General features: G+C 41.5%; 1 protein-coding gene across 3 annotated transcripts in view; it reads right to left on the bottom strand.

Moving 5' to 3' along the window:
- Positions 1-22,442, bottom strand: part of STX12 (syntaxin 12) — a 51,284-nt gene that overhangs the window by 5,758 nt on the left and 23,084 nt on the right. For 2 of the 3 annotated variants that reach the window (XM_025393005.1, XM_025393011.1), the window contains exons 4-7: positions 16,438-16,575; positions 8,218-8,261; positions 6,214-6,319; positions 202-274 (exon numbers count right to left, since the gene is read on the bottom strand). In XM_025393005.1, the coding sequence (XP_025248790.1) occupies positions 202-274; positions 6,214-6,319; positions 8,218-8,261; positions 16,438-16,575 (361 nt within the window). Of the gene's footprint in view, positions 1-201; positions 275-6,213; positions 6,320-6,425; positions 6,495-8,217; positions 8,262-16,437; positions 16,576-22,442 lie in introns of all 3 variants that reach the window. The other variant, XM_025392997.1, reaches the window with a different exon arrangement.

The raw sequence follows: 22,442 nt of genomic DNA, 5'->3' as shown, positions 1-22,442 counted from the left end.
GAGCCACCACACCCAGCCGAACTCCTTTCTCTTTCTTTTCTTTTTTTTTTTTTTAAAGAGACAAATTCTCATTATGTTGCCCAGGTTGGCCTCAAACTCCTAGACGGTGCTTGAGCCTCAGCGTTCTGAGTAGCTGGGATTACAGATGCATGCCAAATACTATCCACTCACCTTGAGGTTAAAGGTATCAATAATACATACCAATCAGATCACCCTGGTCATGGATCATCATGGCCAAATCTTTAAATATCTGATTGACATCCAAAATGTCAGCCTAAGGAAGACAAAAAACAATTAACTAACATTAAGCAACATGTTAGAAGATTTGTTTCCCTTACATACCTAGTTTTATCTATTAACATGTATGTTTTTAAGGCTGTATAAAGCATGCTTTCTCCATAAACAAAAAATAATCTATTGCTGCCTACCCAATATTGTAAAACAGAAGGCACATAAACTCACCCTTCAAGCAACATTAATTAGACATGCTACATGGGAACCAGTAAGAGTGCCCAAGTCGAAACAGTACAGCAGAAGGCTGGAGTGCTGATATGGACAAATTCTTGGTGTGACAGCCCTATGCGGAGACTGCTAGGCCTTGTGACAAAAGCCTGTGAGTGCCTCCTGACGACAACCACTGGGACTTTGGACTACAGAATTTAAATGTTTATACAAGATCATGCTATCTGAGGAATGCAAGGAGCCTCTTTTCCCCTGGGATTGTCTCTGGAACTGTGTGAGGAGCTGCTGGATTCTATCATCACTGGACAATGCCCTATAGTAACTCCCAGCTGACTGACAAAAAGCTGATGGTTTGTGGATAGCATTTCCAAAGTGAATGGACTACATCCTATTTACTACTGTGATCAAAGAAGGGAAAAACAAATCAGCTCGGTGGGCTGAACTGCAGCTTATTTTCCTAACAGCAGTGAAAGAATTTAACATTGGCAAAATCCCCTATATTTGGGTCTTTCTCCCTCCCTCCCTCCTTCCTTCTTTCCCTCCCTCTCTCCCTCCCTTCCTGTTTTCTTCCTCTTCTTTTCTTCCTTCCTCCCTCCCTCTCTTTCCTTCCTTCTCTCCCTCTCCCTTCCCTTTCCTTCCCTCCCTCCTTCCCTTCCTTCCTTTTTTCCCTCCCTCCTTCCCTTCCTTCTTTCTCCTCTTTCCTTCCTTCCTTTCTCTCTTTCTTTCCTTCCTTCTGTCCTTTTCTCTCTTTTTTTTTTTTGAGGTGGAGTTTTACTCTGTCACCCAGGCTGCAGTGCAGTGGCGCAATCTCATCTCACTGCAATCTCCACCTCCCAGATTCAAGCAATTCACCTGCCTCAGCCTCCTGAGTAGCTGGGATTATAGGCGCGTGCCACCACGCCCAGATAAGTTTTGTATTTTTAGTAGAGACAGGGTTTCACCATGTTGGCCAGGCTGATCTCCTGACATTGTGATCCACCACCCTGGCCTCCCAAAGTGCTGGGATTACAGGCATGATCCACCATGCCCAGCTTCCCTCCCTCCCTCCCTTCCTCCATTCCTTCCTTATCTCCCACCTCAGCCTCCCAAAGTGCTGGGATTATAGGCATGAGCCACTGCCTCCTCCCTCCCCTCCCTTCTCTATCTCTCCCTTCCTCCCTTCCTTCCTCCCTCCCTCCCTCCCTCCCTCTTTCCTTCCTTCCTTTTCTTTTCTTAATTTATTTTTATTTTTTACTTGTTTTTTTGAGACAGAGTCTTACTCTGTCATCCAGGCTGGAATGCAGTGGCACAATCTCAGCTCCCTGCAACCTCCAACTCCTGGGTTTGAGTGATTCTCCTGCCTCGGCCTCCCCAGTAGCTGGGATTACAGGCGTGCACCACCACGCCCGGCTATTTTTTTTTTGTTTTTGAGGTGAAGTTTCGTTCTTGTTGCTAGGTTGGAGTATAATGGTGCAATCTCGGCTCACTGCAACTTCCGCCTCCTGGGTTCAAGCAATTCTCCTGCCTCAGCCTCCCAGGTACCTGGGATTACAGGATGCAGCACCATGCCTGGCTAAGTTTTTATATTTAATAGAGATGGGGTTTCACCATGTTGGTCAGGCTGGTCTCGAACTCCTGACCTCAAGTGATCCACCTGCTTTGGCCTCCCAAAGTGCTGGGATTACAGGCGTGAGCCACTGTGCCCAGCTCTAATTTTTGTATTTTTAGTAGAGATGGGGTTTCACCATGTTGGCCAGGCTGGTCTCGAACTCCTGACCTCAACTGATCTGCCTGCCTTGGCCTCCCAAAGTGCTGGGATTACAGGTGTAAGCCACCACGTCTGGCCTATATTTGAGTTTTTCTGACTCATCATCAGGCAGAAGAAAGACAATGGAGGCCGCGCGCCGTGGCTCAAGCCTGTAATCCCAGCACTTTGGGAGGCAGAGATGGGCGGATCACGAGGTCAGGAGATCGAGACCACCCTGGCTAACACGGTGAAACCCCGTCTCTACTAAAAAAAAAAAATACAAAAAAAAAAAACTAGCCGGGCAAGGTGGCGGGCGCCTGTAGTCCCAGCTACTCGGGAGGCTGAGGCGGGAGAATGGCATAAACCCGGGAGGCGGAGCTTGCAGTGAGCTGAGATCCGGCCACTGCACTCCAGCCTGGGCAACAGAGCGAGACTCCATCTCAAAAAAATAAAAAAAAGGAAAGACAATGGAAACCTGTCTTATTAAAGGGATGCTCATATGGGGCATGACCCTATGGAAATTTGAGGGCAATTCCCTTCCAAGTTTGAAGGGTAATTGGAATCATAACTTGGCAAGCATTTCAATCACTTGCTAAGAGTCTACTATAGTGGACTATCTGCTAAAGCAAGTCTTGTCAGCATTTCAGTCACTTGCTAAGAGTCTACCATAGTTGAGGCAGTCTACTAGTTGCTGTGAATACAGCTAACTGGGGTGGAGGTGGGGAATAAGTGCACAATAAAATAAGAAGAAAGAGTACTGTATAGGAAATTACTGAATTAATGGTATAGAAAGGTGTGGAGTAAAGGAAGACTTTGCAGAAGAGGTAGGATATGAGTCGTGCCGTGAAGCAAAGGAGAGGTCATATAAACAGAAAGGCAACTCAGTTAAAGAGAAATAACCTAGCTTTGCCATAACGTAGAATTTGTATGTCAGAGTTTGGAAATTACTAGATATGAAAATTGAACCTAGGCTAAGAAATTTGGACTTTCCTCTGTTGAATATGAAGTGATCCGTTATACCCTGGTATCCATTACATTTCTTTCCTTAGCTCCATATGTCTCACTCCACTCTGCTATAACAGTACATTCATCCGTTGGTATTCACAGGGGATTAGTTCCAGGACTCCCTCCCTCTAAGTCCCTGATACAAAATGGCATAGTATTTGCATATAACTTATGCCCATTCTCTCCTATATTCTAAATCATCTCTATATTACTTACATAATGTTACATTACTATATTATATTACTATTTTACATAGCGCTTACATTGTATTAGTAATGTGCTGAACTAATACAATGTGTTATGTAAAATACTGTTACACTGTATTTTTACATTTGTATTATTTTTTATTGTTGTATTGTTATTTAGTTTACTTTTTTAAAAATATATTTTCTATCCAAGGCTGCTTGAGTCTGAGGATGCAAAACCTGCATATATCGAGGGGCTGACTGTATTTTTTCTTTTTTTTTTGAGATAGAGTCTCGCTCTGTTGCCAGGCTGGAGTGCAATTGCTCACTGCAACCTCTGCCTCCCGGGTTCAAGCGATTCTCCTGCCTCAGCCTCCCAAGTAGTTGGGATTACAGGCATGCACCATCACACCCGGCTAATTTTTTGTATTTTTAGTAGAGATGGGGTTTCACCATGTTGGTCAGGCTGGTCTTGAACTCCTGACCTCAAGTGATCCACCCACCTCAGCCTCCCAAAGTGCTGGGATTACAGGCATGAGCCACTGCACCTAGCCAGTAATTTTTTTTTTAAAGGAAGGATTATTATTATTATTTGAGACAGAGTCTTGCTCTGTTGCCCAGGCTGGATTGCAGTGGCATGATCGTGGCTCACTGCAGCCTTGATCTCCTGGGCTCAAGTGATCCTTCTACCTCAGGCTCCTGAGTAGCTGGGACCACAGGTACATGTTACAGCACCCAGTTAATTTTTTATTTTATGTAGCGGTAAGGTCTTGCTACATTGCCCAGGCTGGTCTTGAATTCCTGGGCTCAAGCAATCATCCTGCCTCAGTCTCCAACTTGCTGGGATTACAGGCATGAGCCATTGCACTTAGCCATATTTCTAATGTTAGACAATTAATTCAATTAGTAGTAGCAGTAGGTGAAAAAGAGTAAAGATACGACATTTTTGAAGGCAATAAAATAATCATAACTTAAGGATAAACTATCCCATCTAAAAACAGACACGACCAACCTGGCCAAAATGGCAAAACCCCATCTCTACTAAAAATACAAAAATTAGCCAGGCGTGGTGGCAGGCACTTATAATCCCTGCTACTTGGGAGGCTGAGGCAGGAGAATCGCTTGAACCCAGGAGGCAGAGGTTGCAGTGAGCCAAGAATGCGCCACCGTACTCTAGCCTGGGTGACAGAGTAAGACTCTGACTCAAAAAATAAATAATAAATAAATTAAAACAGACATTGATGGCCTCTAGGACAGTGGGTCTCAACCCTGGCTGCACATTATAATCACCTGGGGGAACTTTTTAAAAAAAACACCCATGCCCAGGGCCTCATGCCCAGAAATTATGATTTATTAGTTTGAACCATATAAAATAATGGATATTTGCCCATGTTTAACATATAATAAACAGGAATTTCACATTATTCCATCAAATAATTAGTGCTAGATGAGAGCTGGGCATTAAAAAAAAAATCTTCTCCAGGTGATCCTCACATGCAGTCACCATTCAGAACCACTGCTCAAAATTTCCCTCTCTCCTTTTCTCCTCCCCCAATCCCAGCAATGGCAGCCTTCTACCTTCAGAGAAAACTAAACTGGAGAAAACTCAGGGTTAAGGATATTTTAGCTGGGCACAGTGGTTCATGCCAGTAATCCCAGCACTTTGGGAGGCTGAAGCAGGCAGATCACTTGAGGTCAGAAGTTCAAGACCAGCCTGGTCAACACGGCAAAACCCTGTCTCTACTAAAAATACAAAAACTAGCTGGGTGTGGTGGCGCGTACTTGTAGTCTCAGCTATTCAGAAGGCTGAGGCAGGAGAATCGCTTGAACCCAGGAGGGGGAGGCTGCAGTGAGCTGAGATAGCGCCACTGCACTCCTGCCTGGGTGACAGAGCGAGACTCAGTTTGGAAAAAAAAAAAGGATATTTTATTAGTCACTGTGCAAAATTAAAGTTGAAAGCTCAGTTAGGTAAGAAAGGCCTACAGACTTCTCCCTCAACCTCCACCTCAAAAACTGTTCCTATTTCTCTGACCCACTGAAGGGATAAGATTTACAACTTGGGATTAGACTTTAGGATACATAAAAATGGAGCAAGACTTTTGGCCTGCCTTTATTCTGGGCTCTTCAGACTAAGCAAAGGGGCTCTCCATGGAGTCCTGCCTAAACCGGAGGTTGGCACTGAGATTTGAGGTCAAAGTTCTAATGAGCAATAAAATATCTGTCTGCCTTGTTCTGTTCTCCATGTACATCTCTCCAGGAGAAATAAGATGTGGTGATCCATATAAGACGTGGTGATTGAAGAAAGGATTTGAGTACTCCTGGGCACCAAAGCCAATACCGTTATAACAGTAGTTCATGCCGGGTGCAGTGGCTCACGCCTGTAATCCCAGCACTTTGGGAGGCTGATGTGGGTGGATCATCTGAGGTCGGGAGTTCGAGACCAGCCTGACCAACCTGGAGAAACCCCATCTCTACTAAAAATACAAAATTAGCTGGGCGTGGTGGCGCATGCCTGTAATCCCAGCTACTCAGGAGGCTGAGGCAGGAGAATCGCTTGAACCCAGGAGGCAGAGGTTGCGGTGAGCCAAGATTGCACCATTGTACTCCAGCCTGGGCGACGAGCGAAATTCCGTCCAAGAAAACAAAACAAAACAAAACAAAACAAAAAAACAGTAGTTGAAACCCACCATGATTACACAGAGACAGAAAAAATACAAATCACACAATGACACAGTTTATGCTTTTTCATAATCACTAAGAGAATTAAAGTGAACTAACGAGTCCAGATACCTGCAGATACACTGAGTCAAACAAAAAACATGACCTGGCTCTCACCTCCAGCTGCCGAATTGCCGTCTCTCTTTCTTTAATAAGTTCCAAATCCTGCTCAGTGATGGCCACCTCATCCTCCTGGCTCTGCATCTGGTTCCATTCCTCATGGCTGCAGGGAGACAAGCACACTAGGTGATTTCTCCTCTCAAAGGCATAACAAGACATCTCTACTGCCAGCATCTCTACTGCCAGCAGAACCTATGCAAAGACATTACCAGGGCTTCACTCCTCTGCTATCAATAAAGTACTGGAGGGCCACATTCTTCATATCCGGAAGCAAAGAACTGATTATACCAGGAAAACAAAGACTCAGCTTCCATGGACAAAGCTGACATGTAGCAGAATTATGAGGGATGGGACTCCTGGCTGCTTCCATTTAGGGGTATACTCTGTAATCTCACTGGGGCTTGCCAGACAAGGAAAGTAGCCAGAGATTTGAACTCATTGAATTATGTTGCCCCATCATCTTCCAGAGCACTCTCAAAGTGCAAGCTGCATTGGTACCTTCAGTACCAAGTGGGTGGAGAAGAGCAAGCTAAGTGACCTATCAGTGCTTTGCCAGTTAGTTCAACAGAATCACATCTCCTGGTTTTCAGAAACTTCCTTGAGGTTATGCTTTGGGCTAAATACCTCTTAAAAGGCCAGGCATGGAGGCTCCTGCCTATAATCCTAGCACTTTGGAAGGCTGAGGCAGGAGGACTCCTTGAGGCCAGGAGTTCAAGACCAACCTGGCTAATATAGCACAAACCTCATCTCTATTAAAAAAAAAAAACCCATAAAAAAACCTTCTTAACAGAAAGCTAGTGAAATGTTATAACTCTTTTTTTCTTTTTATTTTTTTTAGAAACAGGGGTCTTGCTTTGTTGCCCAGGGTGGTCTCAAACTCCTGGCCTCAAGCTATCCTCCTCCCTCAACCTACCAAAATGCTGTGATTACAGGCTTGAGCTACCATGCCTGCCCTCTTTTTTCTTTTTTTTTTGAGATGGAGTTTCGCTTTTTCGTCCAGGCCGGAGTGAAGTGGCGCTCACTTCACTCCGGCCCCCGGGTTCAAGCGATTCTCCTGCCTCAGCCTCAAGAGCAGCTGGGATTATAGGCGCCTGCCTCTACGCCCAGCTAATTTTTGTATTTTTAGTAGAGATGGGGTTTCGCCACGTTGGCTAGGCTGGTCTTGAACTCCTTGAATCTCAGGTGATCCACCCGCCTCAGCCTCCCAAAGCGCTGGGATTATAGGCTTGAGCCACCATGACCCACCGCCTCTTTATTTTCAAGCATTTAAAAGGAAAACATATTACTTATTATACTAGATATAAAAGACTTTGAAATTCCATTTTTATACATTTCCCCAACAGTATCATAAATCATACTTCACCTCTACAATGTTTAACTAACGTCCTCTACATGCTAGAGATACAAAACTAAGTAAGACAGAGTCCCCAGGCCTTTGAGGTGCTCATAGTGTTGTGGGGAGGAATGGATGTGTATCTATGCTAAAACATATCAAGTTCTGTACTAATACCACAAATACACCTCCATGGGATTACTCTGGAGAAGTTAAGAACATCATTCAGATGCAAATTGTCTGGTTTCCCTCTTAATACTCCTAGAAGGATGAGTTGCTTCCATTTTATAAATGAGTAAACAGAGACCCAAGAACTCTGATAGGTTTAAATCTGAATTAGAGGTAAGATGACTTAGACCTCCTAATCTGTAGACATGTGGGTTCATACTTATTATTAGGGAGTCAAGCTCTCTGCTTAACACACAGACATCAATGGTTTCTTGGAATTTTTTATTCATCTTGAAATTATTCCTTCCATAACTCAAAAAACTTGGAAAAGCCCATGGTTTTGACTTTTTAATTTTATTCTGCGGATTATGTTATCTACCCCAGGTACCCCCTTATTTTTGTCCTCTATTTTTTTCATTGATTTTTACAATTAAAAGAAATATAACAAGATAAGAGTCCCATTTCAACTATCCAGCATGTTGTATAAATAATTCTATTACCTGTCAAATGAGACCAGCTGCTCCTCTCTTTGCCTCTCTTCTGCCTAGAAAGTAGATGGCATTATTGCTGCTGTCATCCAGAAACACGTCACAGACACACAAAACAAGGGCTTCCTTAGCATAGTATAAAGAAGCAATATCCTTTGACACCCACAGAATCTGTAAGATTACATAGGACTCTGGCAATCTGTCTCAACTAAGAAGTGGGTGTAAAGTGGTTGAAGAAAATCTGCATTCCAGTTTGAGTCCTGAACAGAAACCATACTGAACAAGGTAGAGAATAATAAGGGTAGGAGAGAGGGCTAACAACAAAATATTTTAAAATTTGGGGGGAGGTAGATTAAGAGAAGTTGAAAAGTTGCAAGAAAACAAAATTTCAGAACATGTAAAAATTTTTTAAATGGACATAGCATATTAGGCACTAAAGCAGACTCACCTCAAAAATCAGTCTAATGTAAATGGTGTTACCTTTTTTTCTCCTAAGGTTTTTTGATTTTTACTGATGTGTGGTCTAGAGTATATGAGATCTGGCCAGGCGCAGTGGCTCACGCCTGTAATCCCAGCACTTTGGGAGGCCGAGGCGGGCAGATCACAAGGTCAGGAGTTCAAGACCAGCCTGGCCAACATGGTGAAACCCCATCTCTACTAAAAATACCAAAAAAATTAGCCGGGCGTGGTGGCGGGCACCTGTAGTCCCAGCTACTCAGGAGGCTGAGGTAGGAAAATTGAATCCGGGAGGCAGAGGTTGCAGTGAGCTGAGACTGCGCCACTGCACTCCGGCCTGGACAACAGAACAAGACTGTCTCAAAAAAAAAAAAGAAAACAAAAAGAGCATATGAGATCTTTGAGAAAGTTGCTAATCAATCTATCATCAATATATATTAAACTCTGAAGACATGGGATTTGGCATAAACACACATAAACTAACCTTTCTTTTCTTTTCTTTTTTTGAGACGGAATCTTACTCTGTCACCCAGACTGGAGTGCAGTGGTGCGATCTTGGCTCACTGCAACCTCTGCCTCCCGGCTTCAAGTGATTCTTCTGCCTCAGCCTTCTGAGTAGCTGGGACTACAGGTGCATGCCCCCATGCCTGGCGATTTTTGTATTTTTAGTAGAGACGGGGTTTCGCCGTATTGACCAGGCTGGTCTCAAACTCCTGACCTCATGATCTGCCCACCTCGGCCTCCCAAAGTGTTGGGATTACAGGCATGAGCCACAGGGCCCAGCCCACTAACCTTTATTTTCAAGAAGGCTGCTTCAAATCGTGGCAGATTTTGACTTAACAGAATTTATTGAGAACTTATTATTCTGTACATTATTTTGTTTAATTCTTACAATAACTCTGATTTATCATAGTCTCCTCTTTGGCACATAATAACATTTTTTGAAAAATAGTCTTTCCAATGGTAATTTATCTAATACTATTGAATTAAGAAAGTTAGGCAAGCACATAATGTTACTTTAAAAGGGAATTTACCAGGATTTTTGGCATTTGGTGAAAGACTAGCAATCGAGTCTTTCAGGTGTTACTGTTTGATGAGGAAAAAGTATGCTTTCTAATCAAGCTATAAGAATAAATATCATTATTATTAAAAAACCAGTCTAATGAATGTATTACTTTTATACTTTAAAAACAGGCCAGATGTGGTAGCTCACACCTGTAATCCCAACCCCAGCACTTTGGGGGGCCGAGGTGGGCAGATCACTTTGAGGTCAGGAGTTTGTGACCAGCCTGGCCAACATGGTGAAACCCCATCTCTACTAAAATACAAAAATTAGCCAGGCATGGTGGCAGGTGCCTGTAATCCCAGCTACTCAGGAGGCTAAGGCAGGAGAACTGCTTGAACCTAGAAGGCAGACACTGCAGTGAGCCAAGATCACGCCACCGCACTCCAGCCTGAGCAACAGAGCGAGACTCCCTCTAAGAAAAAATAAATAAATAAAATTAAAATAAAACAAAGCAAAAATGGTAAAAATCAACGTATTTTCATTTTTAAAAAGCTTACCCCTTTTATAATAGCAATACAGGACAAGCAAAATGAAGAGAATTTCAAATTTCTATCCACTCAGAGGAACACTGTGGGTTTTTGGGGTTTTTTTTCTTTTTACTTTACCTTTTCCCCAGATCAAGAAATAACACTGCCAGAGTCCTAAAAGCCCACCCATGTGCCCTTCTCCAATCACAACTCCATCCCTCCCTTTTAAAGTATCTATTATCCTGACTTTGTGAAAATCATCTTCTTGCATTTTAAGAATAGTGAGATATATCCTTATTCAATATCATTTTGCCTGTTTTTGAACTTTACATAAATGGAATTATACTGTTTATATTCTTTAGTGCTTTTTTTGAATCATTTCAGATTATACCAGATCCATCTCTGATACTGAATGTAACTGTGGTTCAATCATTTTCTTTGCTGTATGATATTACAGTGTATGAACATATCACAATTTATCCATTCAACTGTTGACAGACATCTGGATGTTTCCAATTTTTGACTACTACAAACAATGCTGCTATGCACATTCTTGTACATACATCCTGGTATAACACATACAGGTTTTTCTAGGGTAGAATTGCTGGATCACAAGGTCTGCATGTGTTCTGAAGATACAGCCAAAAACAGCCAAAATGTTTTCCAAAGTAGTTGTTCTAATTTATACCACTGGCCAGATAAAAAGGTTCCCGTTGCATCATATCCATAACGACAACTCCCAGTGTTCACAGAATTTTAAACTTCTGCCCTCCTTGTGGGCATGAAATAGTATTTCATTGTTATTTTAATCTGTAATTTCACCATTACTAAAGAAGCTGAGTACCTTTTCATTTGACCATTACTCAAAATAATACTAATGTGTTTATTTGCTCCATGAGTGTAAATATCAACAGGATGGAGCAAAAGCAATGGTGGGGGACTGGTGGCGGGGAAGTGGGGATGGTTAATGGGCACAAAAAATAGGAAGAATGAATAAGACCTAGTATTTGATAGCACAACAGGGTGACTATAGTCAATAATAATTCATTATATATTCAAAAATAACTAAAAGAGTATAATTTAATTGTCTGTAGCATAAAGGATAAATGTTTGACGGGACAGATACCCCATTTATCATGGTGTAATTATTATACATTACATGACTGTATGAAAGTATCTCATGTACCTCATAAATATATACACCTACCATGTGCCCACAAAAATTAAAAATTAAAAAAAGGCAATGGTAGTAATGTGGTTTGGCTCTATGTCCCCACCCAAATCTTGTCTCAAATTGTAATCTGTGCAGAGGGAGGGACCTGGTGGGAAGTGACTGGATCATGGGGGTGGTTCTCCCATGCTGTTCACATGATAGTGAGGGAGTTCTCATGAAATCCGGTTGTTTGTTAAGTGTCTGGTATTTCCCCTGCACTCTCTTTCTCTCTCTCCTGCCACCATGTAAGACATGCCTTGCTTCCCCTTGGCTTTCTACCATGGTTGTAAGATTCCTGAGGCCTATCCAGCCATGCAGAACTGTGAGTCAATTAAACCTCTTTTATTTACAAAGTATCCAGTCTCAGGTAGTACCTTTACAGCAGTGTGAAAGTGGCCTACTACACGTAGATAAAATGGCTCAAGGCAGTGGCACCGAATTGCCTAGTATTATTGTATTCTTTTTTTTTTTTTTTTTTTTGAGACTGAGTCTGGCTCTGTCGCCCAGGCTGGAGTGCGGTGGCCGGATCTCAGCTCACTGCAAGCTCCGCCTCCCGGGTTCACGCCATTCTCCTGCCTCAGCCTCCCGAGTAGCTGGGACCACAGGCGCCCGCCACTTCGCCCGGCTAGTTTTTGTATTTTTTAGTAGAGACGGGGTTTCACCGTGTTAGCCAGGATGGTCTCGATCTCCTGACCTCGTGATCCGCCCGTCTCGGCCTCCCAAAGTGCTGGGATTACAGGCTTGAGCCACCGCGCCCGGCCAGTATTATTGTATTCTTCATCACCACACACAGTATTTTAAAAGTCAATGTGTCCTCGAAGCCATACAAATTATTAATTAAACCTTGACCCCTCAATACACATCTTTCTACTATTCTATATTGTGAAATGGGAAGTGCACATAAAGTACTTCTGCTGCATAAAGAAATACAATGTTTGTCTCTAGGAAAAGCACTTGTGTAATGGAACTGCAGGCTGAACTAGCCACTTTTTTTAGGGAATACCATTTTTACTTATTCAATATAGTTTTATAAGAACTTACTAAAAACTTATTTAAACGCTTTAAAACTTTTATAAATGTAAACATATAAACTTTTCAGATGGGTATTTGGCAGACAACTTGTTGAAAATAACATGAGCCTGTCACTTCAAGGAAAACAACAGAGGGTGTTTGTTGCCAATGATAAAAATGTAGCTTTCAAGTAAAAATAAAAATAGAATTTTGGAAGACTTGTATCTACCACTGTAAGAGTTTCCGAATATTTAAAGACTTTTCTGGAGAAACTGATGGAAATGTGTATTTTTTTTTAATATTGTAAAATGAAATGTATCGATATTTGGAAGAGCTGCCTAACTCAGGGAACCAATACTATCCAAATGATAAATGCATGATGCTATAAAAATCATGCCTGGATAAAAGATCCAATCAAAGTATAACATAGACCAACAGATGTTAATGTAACAGAGTATGAAGTCAGTATAATGGTTTTAGATTCTACAATGCAACTAACTTTTGTCAAGTTTTGATGTAGTATCAACGAAGAGTATCAAAAATGATCTGAAAAGGTTATAAAAATATTCCTTTTTCAATTGTATATTTCTGCCAGCTTGTATTTTCTTCAGATACTTCAACCAGAACAACCTATCACAATAAACTGAATATAGAAGCAGATATAATCCTAGACGAAAAAAGCTGAGACAGTTCATCACCACTAGACCTGCCTCATAAGAAATGCTAAAGGGAGTTCTTCAAGCTGAATGAAAAGCGTAATAATTAGTAACATGAGAACATATGAAAGTATAACATTCACTGGTAAAAATAAGTAAATAGTCAAATTCAGAATATTCTAATACTATAATGGTGGTATATAAATCACTTACATCTTTAGTATGGAGGTTAAAAAACAAAAGCAGCTATGAATATCTAGCTGCCTTCTGGTAAGTCAGACATTAAAAAAAAAAATTTGCAAAAATGAAAACAATGCTACTATGCCCACTAATTTTTTTCTTGGAAAAACAATTTGTTTTTAATTAAAAATCTAATTCCTTCTTTCCCCATGTGCATAAAAAAATCTAATTTATATTCATGTTAATACATAATAAGTGTATTATTTGTAAATGAATAAACATCTAAAATTTTTATCAGTTTTAATTTCTAATACAGTATACATCAATAGATATGACTCATATAAACAAAATTTCTTTGGGGTCTGATATGGTTTGGCTCTGTGTCCCCACCCAAATCTCACCTTGAATTGTAATAATCCAAGGTGAGATGGTCAATGGTCAAGGGTGAGACCAGATGGAGAAAACTGAAGCATGGGGACAGTTTTCCCCATGTTGTTCTCGTGATAGTGAGTGAGTTCTCACAATATCTGATGGTTTTATAAAGGGCTTCACCCTTCTCTCAGCACTCAGCACCCTTCTCTTTTTTTGAGATGGAATCTCACTCTGTTGCCCAGGCTGGAGTGCAGCGGCGTGGTCTCAGCTCACGGCAACCTCCGCCTCCCGGGTTCAAGCGATTCTCCTGCCTCAGCCTCCCGAGTAGCTGGGATTACAGGCATTGGCCACCACGTCCAGCTAATTTTGTATTTTTTAGTAGAGACAGGGTTTCACCATGTTGGCCAGGCTGGTCTGGAACCCCTGACCTCAGGTGATCCACCCGCCTCGGCCTCCCAAACTGCCGGATTACAGGTGTGAGCCACTGCGCCCGGCCAGAGAATTTAATGATTTTTAATAGTGTAATGGGTTCCTGAGATCAAAAGTTTGATAACTTTTGTTCTATTGAGTTGTATCTTTCTTTTTCATATTGATTCATGGGAATTCTGTTTTTTGTTTTTTGTTTTTTTGAGATGCAGTCTTGTTCTGTCCCCCAGGCTGGAGCGCAGTGGCACAATCTCAGCTCACTGCAACCTCTGTCTCCCAGGTTCAAGCGATTCTCCTGCCTCAGCCTCCAGAGTAGCTGGGATTACAGGCATGCACCACCACGCCCAGATAATTTTGTATTTTTAGTAGAGACAGGGTTTCACCATGGTGGCCAGGCTGGTCTTGAACTCCTGACCTCGTGATCTGCCCGCCTCGGCCTCCCAAAGTGCTAGGATTACAGGCATGAGCCACCATGCCTGGCCGAATTCTTTATATATTCTAAATGCTAGTCCTTTGCTATTAAACATACAGCAATGTCTTCTTCCTGTCTGTGACTTGTCTTTTCACATATTTACCACTTTTTTTGTTCATTTCTTTCTGCTTTTCAGACTTTCTATCTGAGATCACTTTCCTTCCACCTGAAATACATTCTTTAGAATTTCCTTCAATAAGGTGCTGATAGAAAACTCTCTTTTGATTGAAAATGTCTTTAATTAGCCCTCATTCTTGACATATATTTTCACTGGATTTAGAATCCTAGGTTGGCAGTTATTGTCCTTCATCAACATTCAAGATAGCACTCTACTGGCTTCCACTGTTGTTGAGAAGTCAACTGTCAATCTAACTGTTGTATCTCTGAAGGTATTCTAATGTTTCTCCAGCTATCTTTGTGACTTTTCTCTTTGTCTCTGGTTTGAAGTTTGTCTTTGATGTATCTACATTGGAGATTTTATTTATCCTGCTTGGGATTTGTCAGTCTTCTTGAAACTGTAGGCTAGTGTTTTTAATCAGTTCTGGAATATTATCAGTAATTATTTCTTCAGATATCACCTCTGTTCTATATTTGCCCTATTCTCATTCTATAACTCCAGTTAAAACTACACTAGATCTTTTCTCTCCATTCTCCATTTCTTATAATCTTTCTTCCATATTTAACCTCTTAACCCCCTATGCTACATGCTGGATAATATCTTCTAACCAATTTTCTAGTTAAACCACCCATCCACTAAGTTTTTAAATTTCTGTATTATATCTTTCCATTTTAGAAATTCTTTTGACACTTTTTCAAAGCTTTGTGTAGTTTCCTGCAGAGGTTTTCAGCTTTTTATGTCTCTAAACACAGTAAGTATAGTTGTCTTATAATTCTAATATACAAAGTCTTTGTAGGTATATTTCACTTCACTGTTGTTTCTACTAATTCTTGTTCAGAGTAATTTGTTTCTTTGCACACATGGTTATTTTTAGTGACTGGTACTTACTGCCCTAGAAAAATTATTTGAGAATATTATTTCAGGGCTAGGATAGAGGCGTCTTTCTACAGAAGGAATTTGTGTTTGCTTCTACCCTGCACATAGGTGACTGTACCAGTCCAGGACCACTGAACCATTCAGGTAGGATTAATTTGAGCAGAAAATCTGCCTGAAGAAGGTTACTTTGTGGTAATCTTGTCTGGATTTCTCCTCCTTCATGCCCTCTTCCTCCATCTGCTCAGTTCAGTGCTAATGCAATCTTTTTGCAATCTGCTGGGGGATAGGAGAGCTTACTTTTGACTTAATATTCTAAGGATATAGTCTCTTATGGCCCAGTTCAATTTGAGTTGTACCTTCTTTTATATTCTCCATCTTGCATGGACCTTTGGCTTTGACTTTTATCCTCCTCATGCCATGAGGATATCAAAACTGAAGTTCAAGTTTGCCTTCAGTAAAGACACTCAATGCAAAAGCAGTTTCAGTGTTCTGCTGACCTCTCAGGCTTTATCTTAATATTTTCATAAATCTTTGATACTTTTCAGAAGCTGGATTTTTAAAATCCAGTATTTGATCATCCTTTTCAAAAACAGAGGGCTAGTCCAAATAAACTGGCCCATTATATTCCAGGACACAGATTCATTATTTTTATTTTCAAGTTTTTAACGTTAAAACCAACATATCAAAATAAAAAAGAAAATTAGACATAGTTCTTCCTCCTATATCTCTTAACCCTCATTCAGATTCCTGTCTAGGCTTTGATCACAAGCATACATATTTTTTACGTAGGTTACACCAACCTGCCATTTTCACAGCAGTTAACTTATATGTTTATTGGTCTAAGAGAAAAAGAAAAAAAAAACACAAACTTGAGAAAGAACATTCTGATATTGCAAAGGTCTTTTGGGAATCAACTTACAGAAAGACGGGATCCAGCTCTTGCTCTGGCAATACTCTCCTTTTCCTTTTCGGATACCCTTCTCTGCACAGCCTGGAAATTGTTTAAGGCTGCAGAGAAGTCATTCATGAGGCGTTCCTTCTGAAGTCTCTGCTGGCGCTAAGGAAATCAAGCAAGAACTTGAGATTTCATATTAACCCAGAATCATTTGGTTTTAATTTACCTTAAAAGCAAAATTATACCCCTTAAAGATTTCCAACTAGGAACATTATTATGAAATAGTCTCTTCTTTAAATTAATAAATGTGTTCTTTGCTAGCTCAAGTCCCTCATTAATACTTATAGACCAAGTCAGAATTTTTCTTCTTTCATTCTGACAAACCTGGGAACTGGGTTGCATTTAACTTCTTCTTCTTTTTTTTCTTTCTTTCCTTTTTATTGAGACGGAGTCTTGCTCTGTCGCCCAGGCTGGAGTGCAGTGGCGTGATCTCAGCTCACTGCCAACCTCTGCCGCCCGTGTTCAAGCGATTCTTGTGCCTCAGCCTCCTGAGGAGCTGGGATTACAGGTGTCCGCCACCATGCCCGGCTAATTTTTTTATTGTATTTTTAGTACAGATGGGATTTTGCCATGTTGGCCAGGCTATTGTAGAACTCCTGACCTCAGGTGATCTGCCTGCCCTGGCCTCTCAAAGTGCCGGGATTACAGGTGTGAGTCACTGTGCCCAGCCCATATTTAACTTCTAAAGTAATCTCCAAAGAACTGCAATTCAGAATTTTGGTGCCCTGGAGAATATAAAAGAGAATAAATACCTCTGGACTACAATTGAACCCAAATAGAGATGGGTTTTAGCTAAAATGTTAAAACCCTATCCATCTATAATGAATTCACAGCTTCCCCGTAAACTATAGAAGGATTTCACAGGCTTTTAGTGAGGTTTAAAATCTTTGAGACTTGATAAATACTTTGTTTATCTACAGACTACCTCTACTAAACTTGTTACTTCTGTGTCTCAAAAAACATATGCTGAGATTGGGCACAGTGGCTTATACCTGTAGTCCTAGTATTTTGGGAGGCTAAGGCAGGAGGATCACTTGAGCCCAGGAGTTCAAGACCAGCCTGAGCAACATGACAAAATCCTATCTCTACAAAAAAGAAAAAAAAAATAGCCAGTTGTGGTGGTACACATCAGCTACTCAGAAGGCTGGGGCAGGAGGATCTTTTGAGCCTGGAAGGTTGAGGCTGCAGTGAGCTGAAATCATGCCAGGTACTCCAGCCTGAGCAACAGAGTGAAACCCTGTCTCAAAACAAAACAAAACAAAACAAAACACACACACATACACCATATACTGACAGCACTGTCCTGTTTTAAGAACACAGAAGTGAAAACTCACCCCTGACGTCAAACAGCTTACCATCTATTTGTAAATAAAGGATATAGACAGACATGTAACAAAGTCATTTATAAATAACTGCTATATCCAATTACTACTACAGGAGTTCAGAGGCAGGAATACTCAGTAAGAACTCAAGTGGTCAAGAAAGGCCTCAAGAGAAGGTGGACAGTGAAGTAAGAGGAAGGAATGAATCAGCAGAAAGAAGGGGTAAGGCAAATCCAAGCAAGAGAATAGTGTGAGCAAAGGCATGGTGGCAGAACTTGAAGAGGATCTCTAGGCAGACCGTTTGGTTGGAACTACAGGTTTAGTAATGAGAGTAGCTAAAATACAAAATTGGAAAGGTAAGAAAGGGGCCAACCGTAGCAGGTTTTAAATGCCAAGCTAGGCCAGGCACAGTAGCTCGCGCCTGTAATCCCAGCACTCTGGGAGGCCAAGGTGGGTGGATCACTTGAGGGCAGGAGTTCAAGACCATCCTGGCCAACATGGTGAAACCTCGTCTCTACTAAAAATAGAAAAAATTACCTGGACATGGTGGCAGGCACCTGTCATCCCAGCTACTTGGGAGGCTGAGGCAGGAGAATTGCTTGAACCAGGAGGTGGAGGTTGCAGTGAGCTGAGATCGCACCATTGCACTCCAGCCTGGGCAACACGTGCGAAACTCGGTCTCAAAAAACGAAACAAAACGCCAAGCTATTGGGAGGCTGAGGTGGGCAGATCATGAGGTCAGGAGATGGAGACCGTCTGTGTAACATGGTGAAACTGTGTCTCTACTGAAAATACAAAAAATTAGCCGGGCGTGGTGGTGCACACCTGTAGTCCCAGCCACGTGGGAGGTTGAGGCAGGAGAACTGCTTAAACCTGGAAGGTGGAGGTTGCAGTGAGCTGAGATCGCGTCACTGCACTCCAGACTGAGTGAAAGACCCAGGCTCCCTCTCAGGGGAAAAAAAAAAAAAAAAAAAAAGTCAAGCTAATAAGTTTGGGGTTCAACCTCTAAAGAACAAAGAGCAATGAAGATTTTTGAGCAAGAAACATCATGGGTACAAAATAGTAACTTAAAAAAATTAGTCTGTGATGGTGTAAAAGGTGGAATGGAAAAAAGAAACAAGTCAAACAGATCACTAATTCAATAGTCTAGGTTGAAGGTTAGGAGGACACAGTATCAGTAATAAAATCATAAAGAAACGAATTTAAGAAACATTTTGACTGGTGGTGGGGAAAGAGAGATAATGTCAAGAACAACTGAAATTTCAAACCTGGAAGAGTGATGGTAATATTAAAAGCAAATTTAGATGAGCAACCTTTTTCTTCTGAGATTTTTATTTTTGCATAAACAAAATTATAACAATAACAGGGAGGATATCATTCCCTAACCTCACCATGCAAAATATTATCATAACTTTTAAGTACACCATAAACATTTTCCATGTTACCATACACTTTACAATTATGTTTTGTTTGTTTGTTTTTGAGACAGGGTCTTGCTCTGTCACCCAAGCTGGGGTGCAGTGATGTGATCTCAGCTCACTGCAGCCTCGACCTTCCAGACTCAAATGATCCTCTCACCTCAGCCACCTGACTAGCTGGGACTACAGATGTGTACCACGATGCCTGGCTAATTTTTTTTTTTTTTTTTTTTTTTTTTTTGAGATGGAGTCTCGCTCTGTCACCCAGACTGGAGTGCAATGGCACAATCTTAGCTCACTGCAAACTCTGCCTCCTGGGTTCCAGCGATTCTCCTGCCTCAGTCTCCTGAGTAGTTGGGATTATAGGTGCCCACTACCACGCCCACCTAATTTTTGTATTTTTAGTAGAGATGGGGTTTTACCATGTTGGTCAGGCTGGTCTCGAACTCCTGACCTCAGGTGATCCGCCCGCCTCGGCCTCCCAAAATGCTGGGATTACAGGCATGAGCCACCATGCCCAGCTAATTTTTGTAGAGATGTTGCCCAGGCTGGGTCTCAAACTCCTGTACTCAAGCAATCCACCCGCATTAGCCTCCCAAAGTGCTGGGATTACAGGTGTGAACCACTGTGCCTGGCCATGATCTTTAATCGCTTTCATATATTCCATCAAGTTGACCTATATTTTATGTAAATATTCCTTCTAGATTTTTCACAGTTATTAAATATTATAAAGTTAAAGTGAGCTCCAATGTAATAGCTAGTATTTATATAGTGCTTACATTGTACCAGTACTACTGTAAGTGCTTTACATAATAATTCATTTATCTATACAATGACCTATAAATTAGGCATTATTATAGTCCCAACTTTACACTTCAGAAAACCATAGCACCACAGAAGCTATGTAATTTGCCCAGGATCACACAGTAAGTGACAAAGATGGATTTAAATTCAGGAAATTTGGCTCCAGAGTATATAGACTGTGTGTGTGTGTGTGCGCGCGCACGTGTGTGTGTGTGTTTACCTTCAGAATTTTTTTTTCCCTTAGGGCTAATTAGCATGACTGAGAATATTAAGTCAAAAGGCACAAACTTTTCTGTGATGTTAAGTATTGTCAATGAACTTAGTTAAGGGGTTTGGGTGAAACATGAGAAACTCAGTATAAGACAAGTTTTATATGAAGGTAGTTTATTTCAAGAGGAGATGTCAGAACATGAATTGAAGATATGGGCCAAGCACTCAGAGGTGAAAGGGTTAGACTGGAAAAAGATCTGGAGGTCATGATCACAAAGTTGAAAGGGAGGTCATAAAAGCAGGTGACTGCTAAGGAGAAAGCATAGAGTGAAATAATTCGAGGATCAATGGCACAACCTTGGGGCATGCCCACTCTTAGGAGGATATGGAGTCCAGGAAGGAGGCTGACTCAACTTGGGGATCTCCAGAGTTGGGGGACAGAATGAAAGACAGTCATGGCAAGAGGAAAGTTTCAAGGCAGATGGGATCGGCAAGAGGATCAAAGGAAACAGAAAAAAAGTGAACAGGCCAGGCACGGTAGCTCACGCCTGTAATCCCAGAACTTTGGAAGGCCGAGGCAGGCAGATCACTTGAGGTCAGCAGTTCAAGACCAACCTGGCCAACATGGCGAAACCCTGTCTCTACTAATAATACAAAAATTAGCGTAGTAGTGTGCACCTCTAGTCCCTGCTACTTGGGAGTCTGAGTCAGGAGAATCGCTCTAACATGGGAGGCAGAGGTTTCAGTGAGCCAAGATCACGCCACTGCACTCCAGCCTGGGTGACACAGTGAAACTGTGTCTCAAAAAAAAAGTGAATAAAAACTCTTTATGGCCAGGTGCGGTGTCTCATGCCTGTAATCCCAGCACTTTGGGAGGCCAAGGCGGGCAGATCACCTGAAGTCGGGAGTTCAAGACCAGCCTGACCAACATGGCAAAACCCCATCTCTACTAAAAATACAAAATTAGCTGGGCGTGGGGGCGCATGCCTATAATCCCAGCTACTTGGGAGGCTGAGGCAGGAGAATCACTTGAACCCGGGAGGTGGAGGTTGTGGTGAGCTGAGATTGCGCCATTTGCACTCCAGCCTGGGCAACAAGAGTAAAACTCCGTCTCCAAAAAAAAAAAAACAAAAAAAAACTCTACAAAGGGCCAGGTGTGGTAGTTCATGCCTATAATTCCAGCACTTCCGGAGGACAAGGAGGGAGGATTGCTTGAGCCCAGGAGTTTGAGACCAGCCTGGGCAATATAGCAAGACCCTGTCTCTATAAAACATTTAAAAAGCAGCTGGGTGTGGTGGCACATGCCTGTGGTCCTAGCTACTCGGGAAGCTAAGGTGGGAGGATCACTTGAGCCTGGGAGGTTGAGGCTACAGTGATACAGTGAGCCATGACTGTGCCACTCCACTGCGCCTCAGCCCAGATAACTGAGTGAAATCCTGTCTCAAACAAACAAACAAAAAACCTAAAAAGCCACGGGACTGGGTAACTCGATCACTGATGAAAGTATATAAGTATGGAAAAAAACTGAAAGTAGGAGTATGGTTTGATGTATAAAACAGTAGTGAAAAGATGGGTGATGGGACTAAGATTAATTAGATGAGAAAAGAGAAGAAAAACAAAAGGATACTGAGCATAACAAGAGGGGAATCAAGGAATTATATTTCACCAGGAGAGTATGTCTGTAGATCTATTTCATGTTCTTAACGATCCAAGATAATGGAAAGGAACAACAGCATGCATAATCCAAAAATAACTTCTATTTGGTTTTGGAAGACATTTGATGAATTTTGTTTTGGTAGCATATTTGATTTTCTATTTATATTTTACTTAGGCTACTACTTAACTCTTAAATACTTCCACTACTCTGCATTAGACCCTTCGATTCCTTTTTTGTTACTATGAAAACTATCTACAAGTGTGTATTCCCTAAGTGCATGGTTAGGAGGAAGAAATGGGTAACCTGGCAGCAGTTTGGAGATATCGGATGGCAAGGGAGAAATGGCCCATAACTGAAACATCAGCATGAGTAACAATTATAATAACATATATAGACAACCAAAGGGTAACTACTTTGTAGCAGGATGACAAAGCATCTTGTCCTCCTCTCTTTTCTGCAAGTTGGGGCCAAAACTCCAGATATGCTACATGGAACAGTTTATTAGGTTAAATTAGTGATTTTCAATTTTTTTTTTAGAGATTTACAATAAGAATTTGA

The sequence above is a fragment of the Theropithecus gelada genome, chromosome 1 (genome assembly GCF_003255815.1).
Source record: "Theropithecus gelada isolate Dixy chromosome 1, Tgel_1.0, whole genome shotgun sequence".
In the NCBI taxonomy this organism is placed as follows: Eukaryota; Metazoa; Chordata; class Mammalia; order Primates; family Cercopithecidae; genus Theropithecus; species Theropithecus gelada.
Note: the sequence above shows the minus strand (reverse complement) of the source record. Positions and strands in the feature narration are given on the sequence as shown.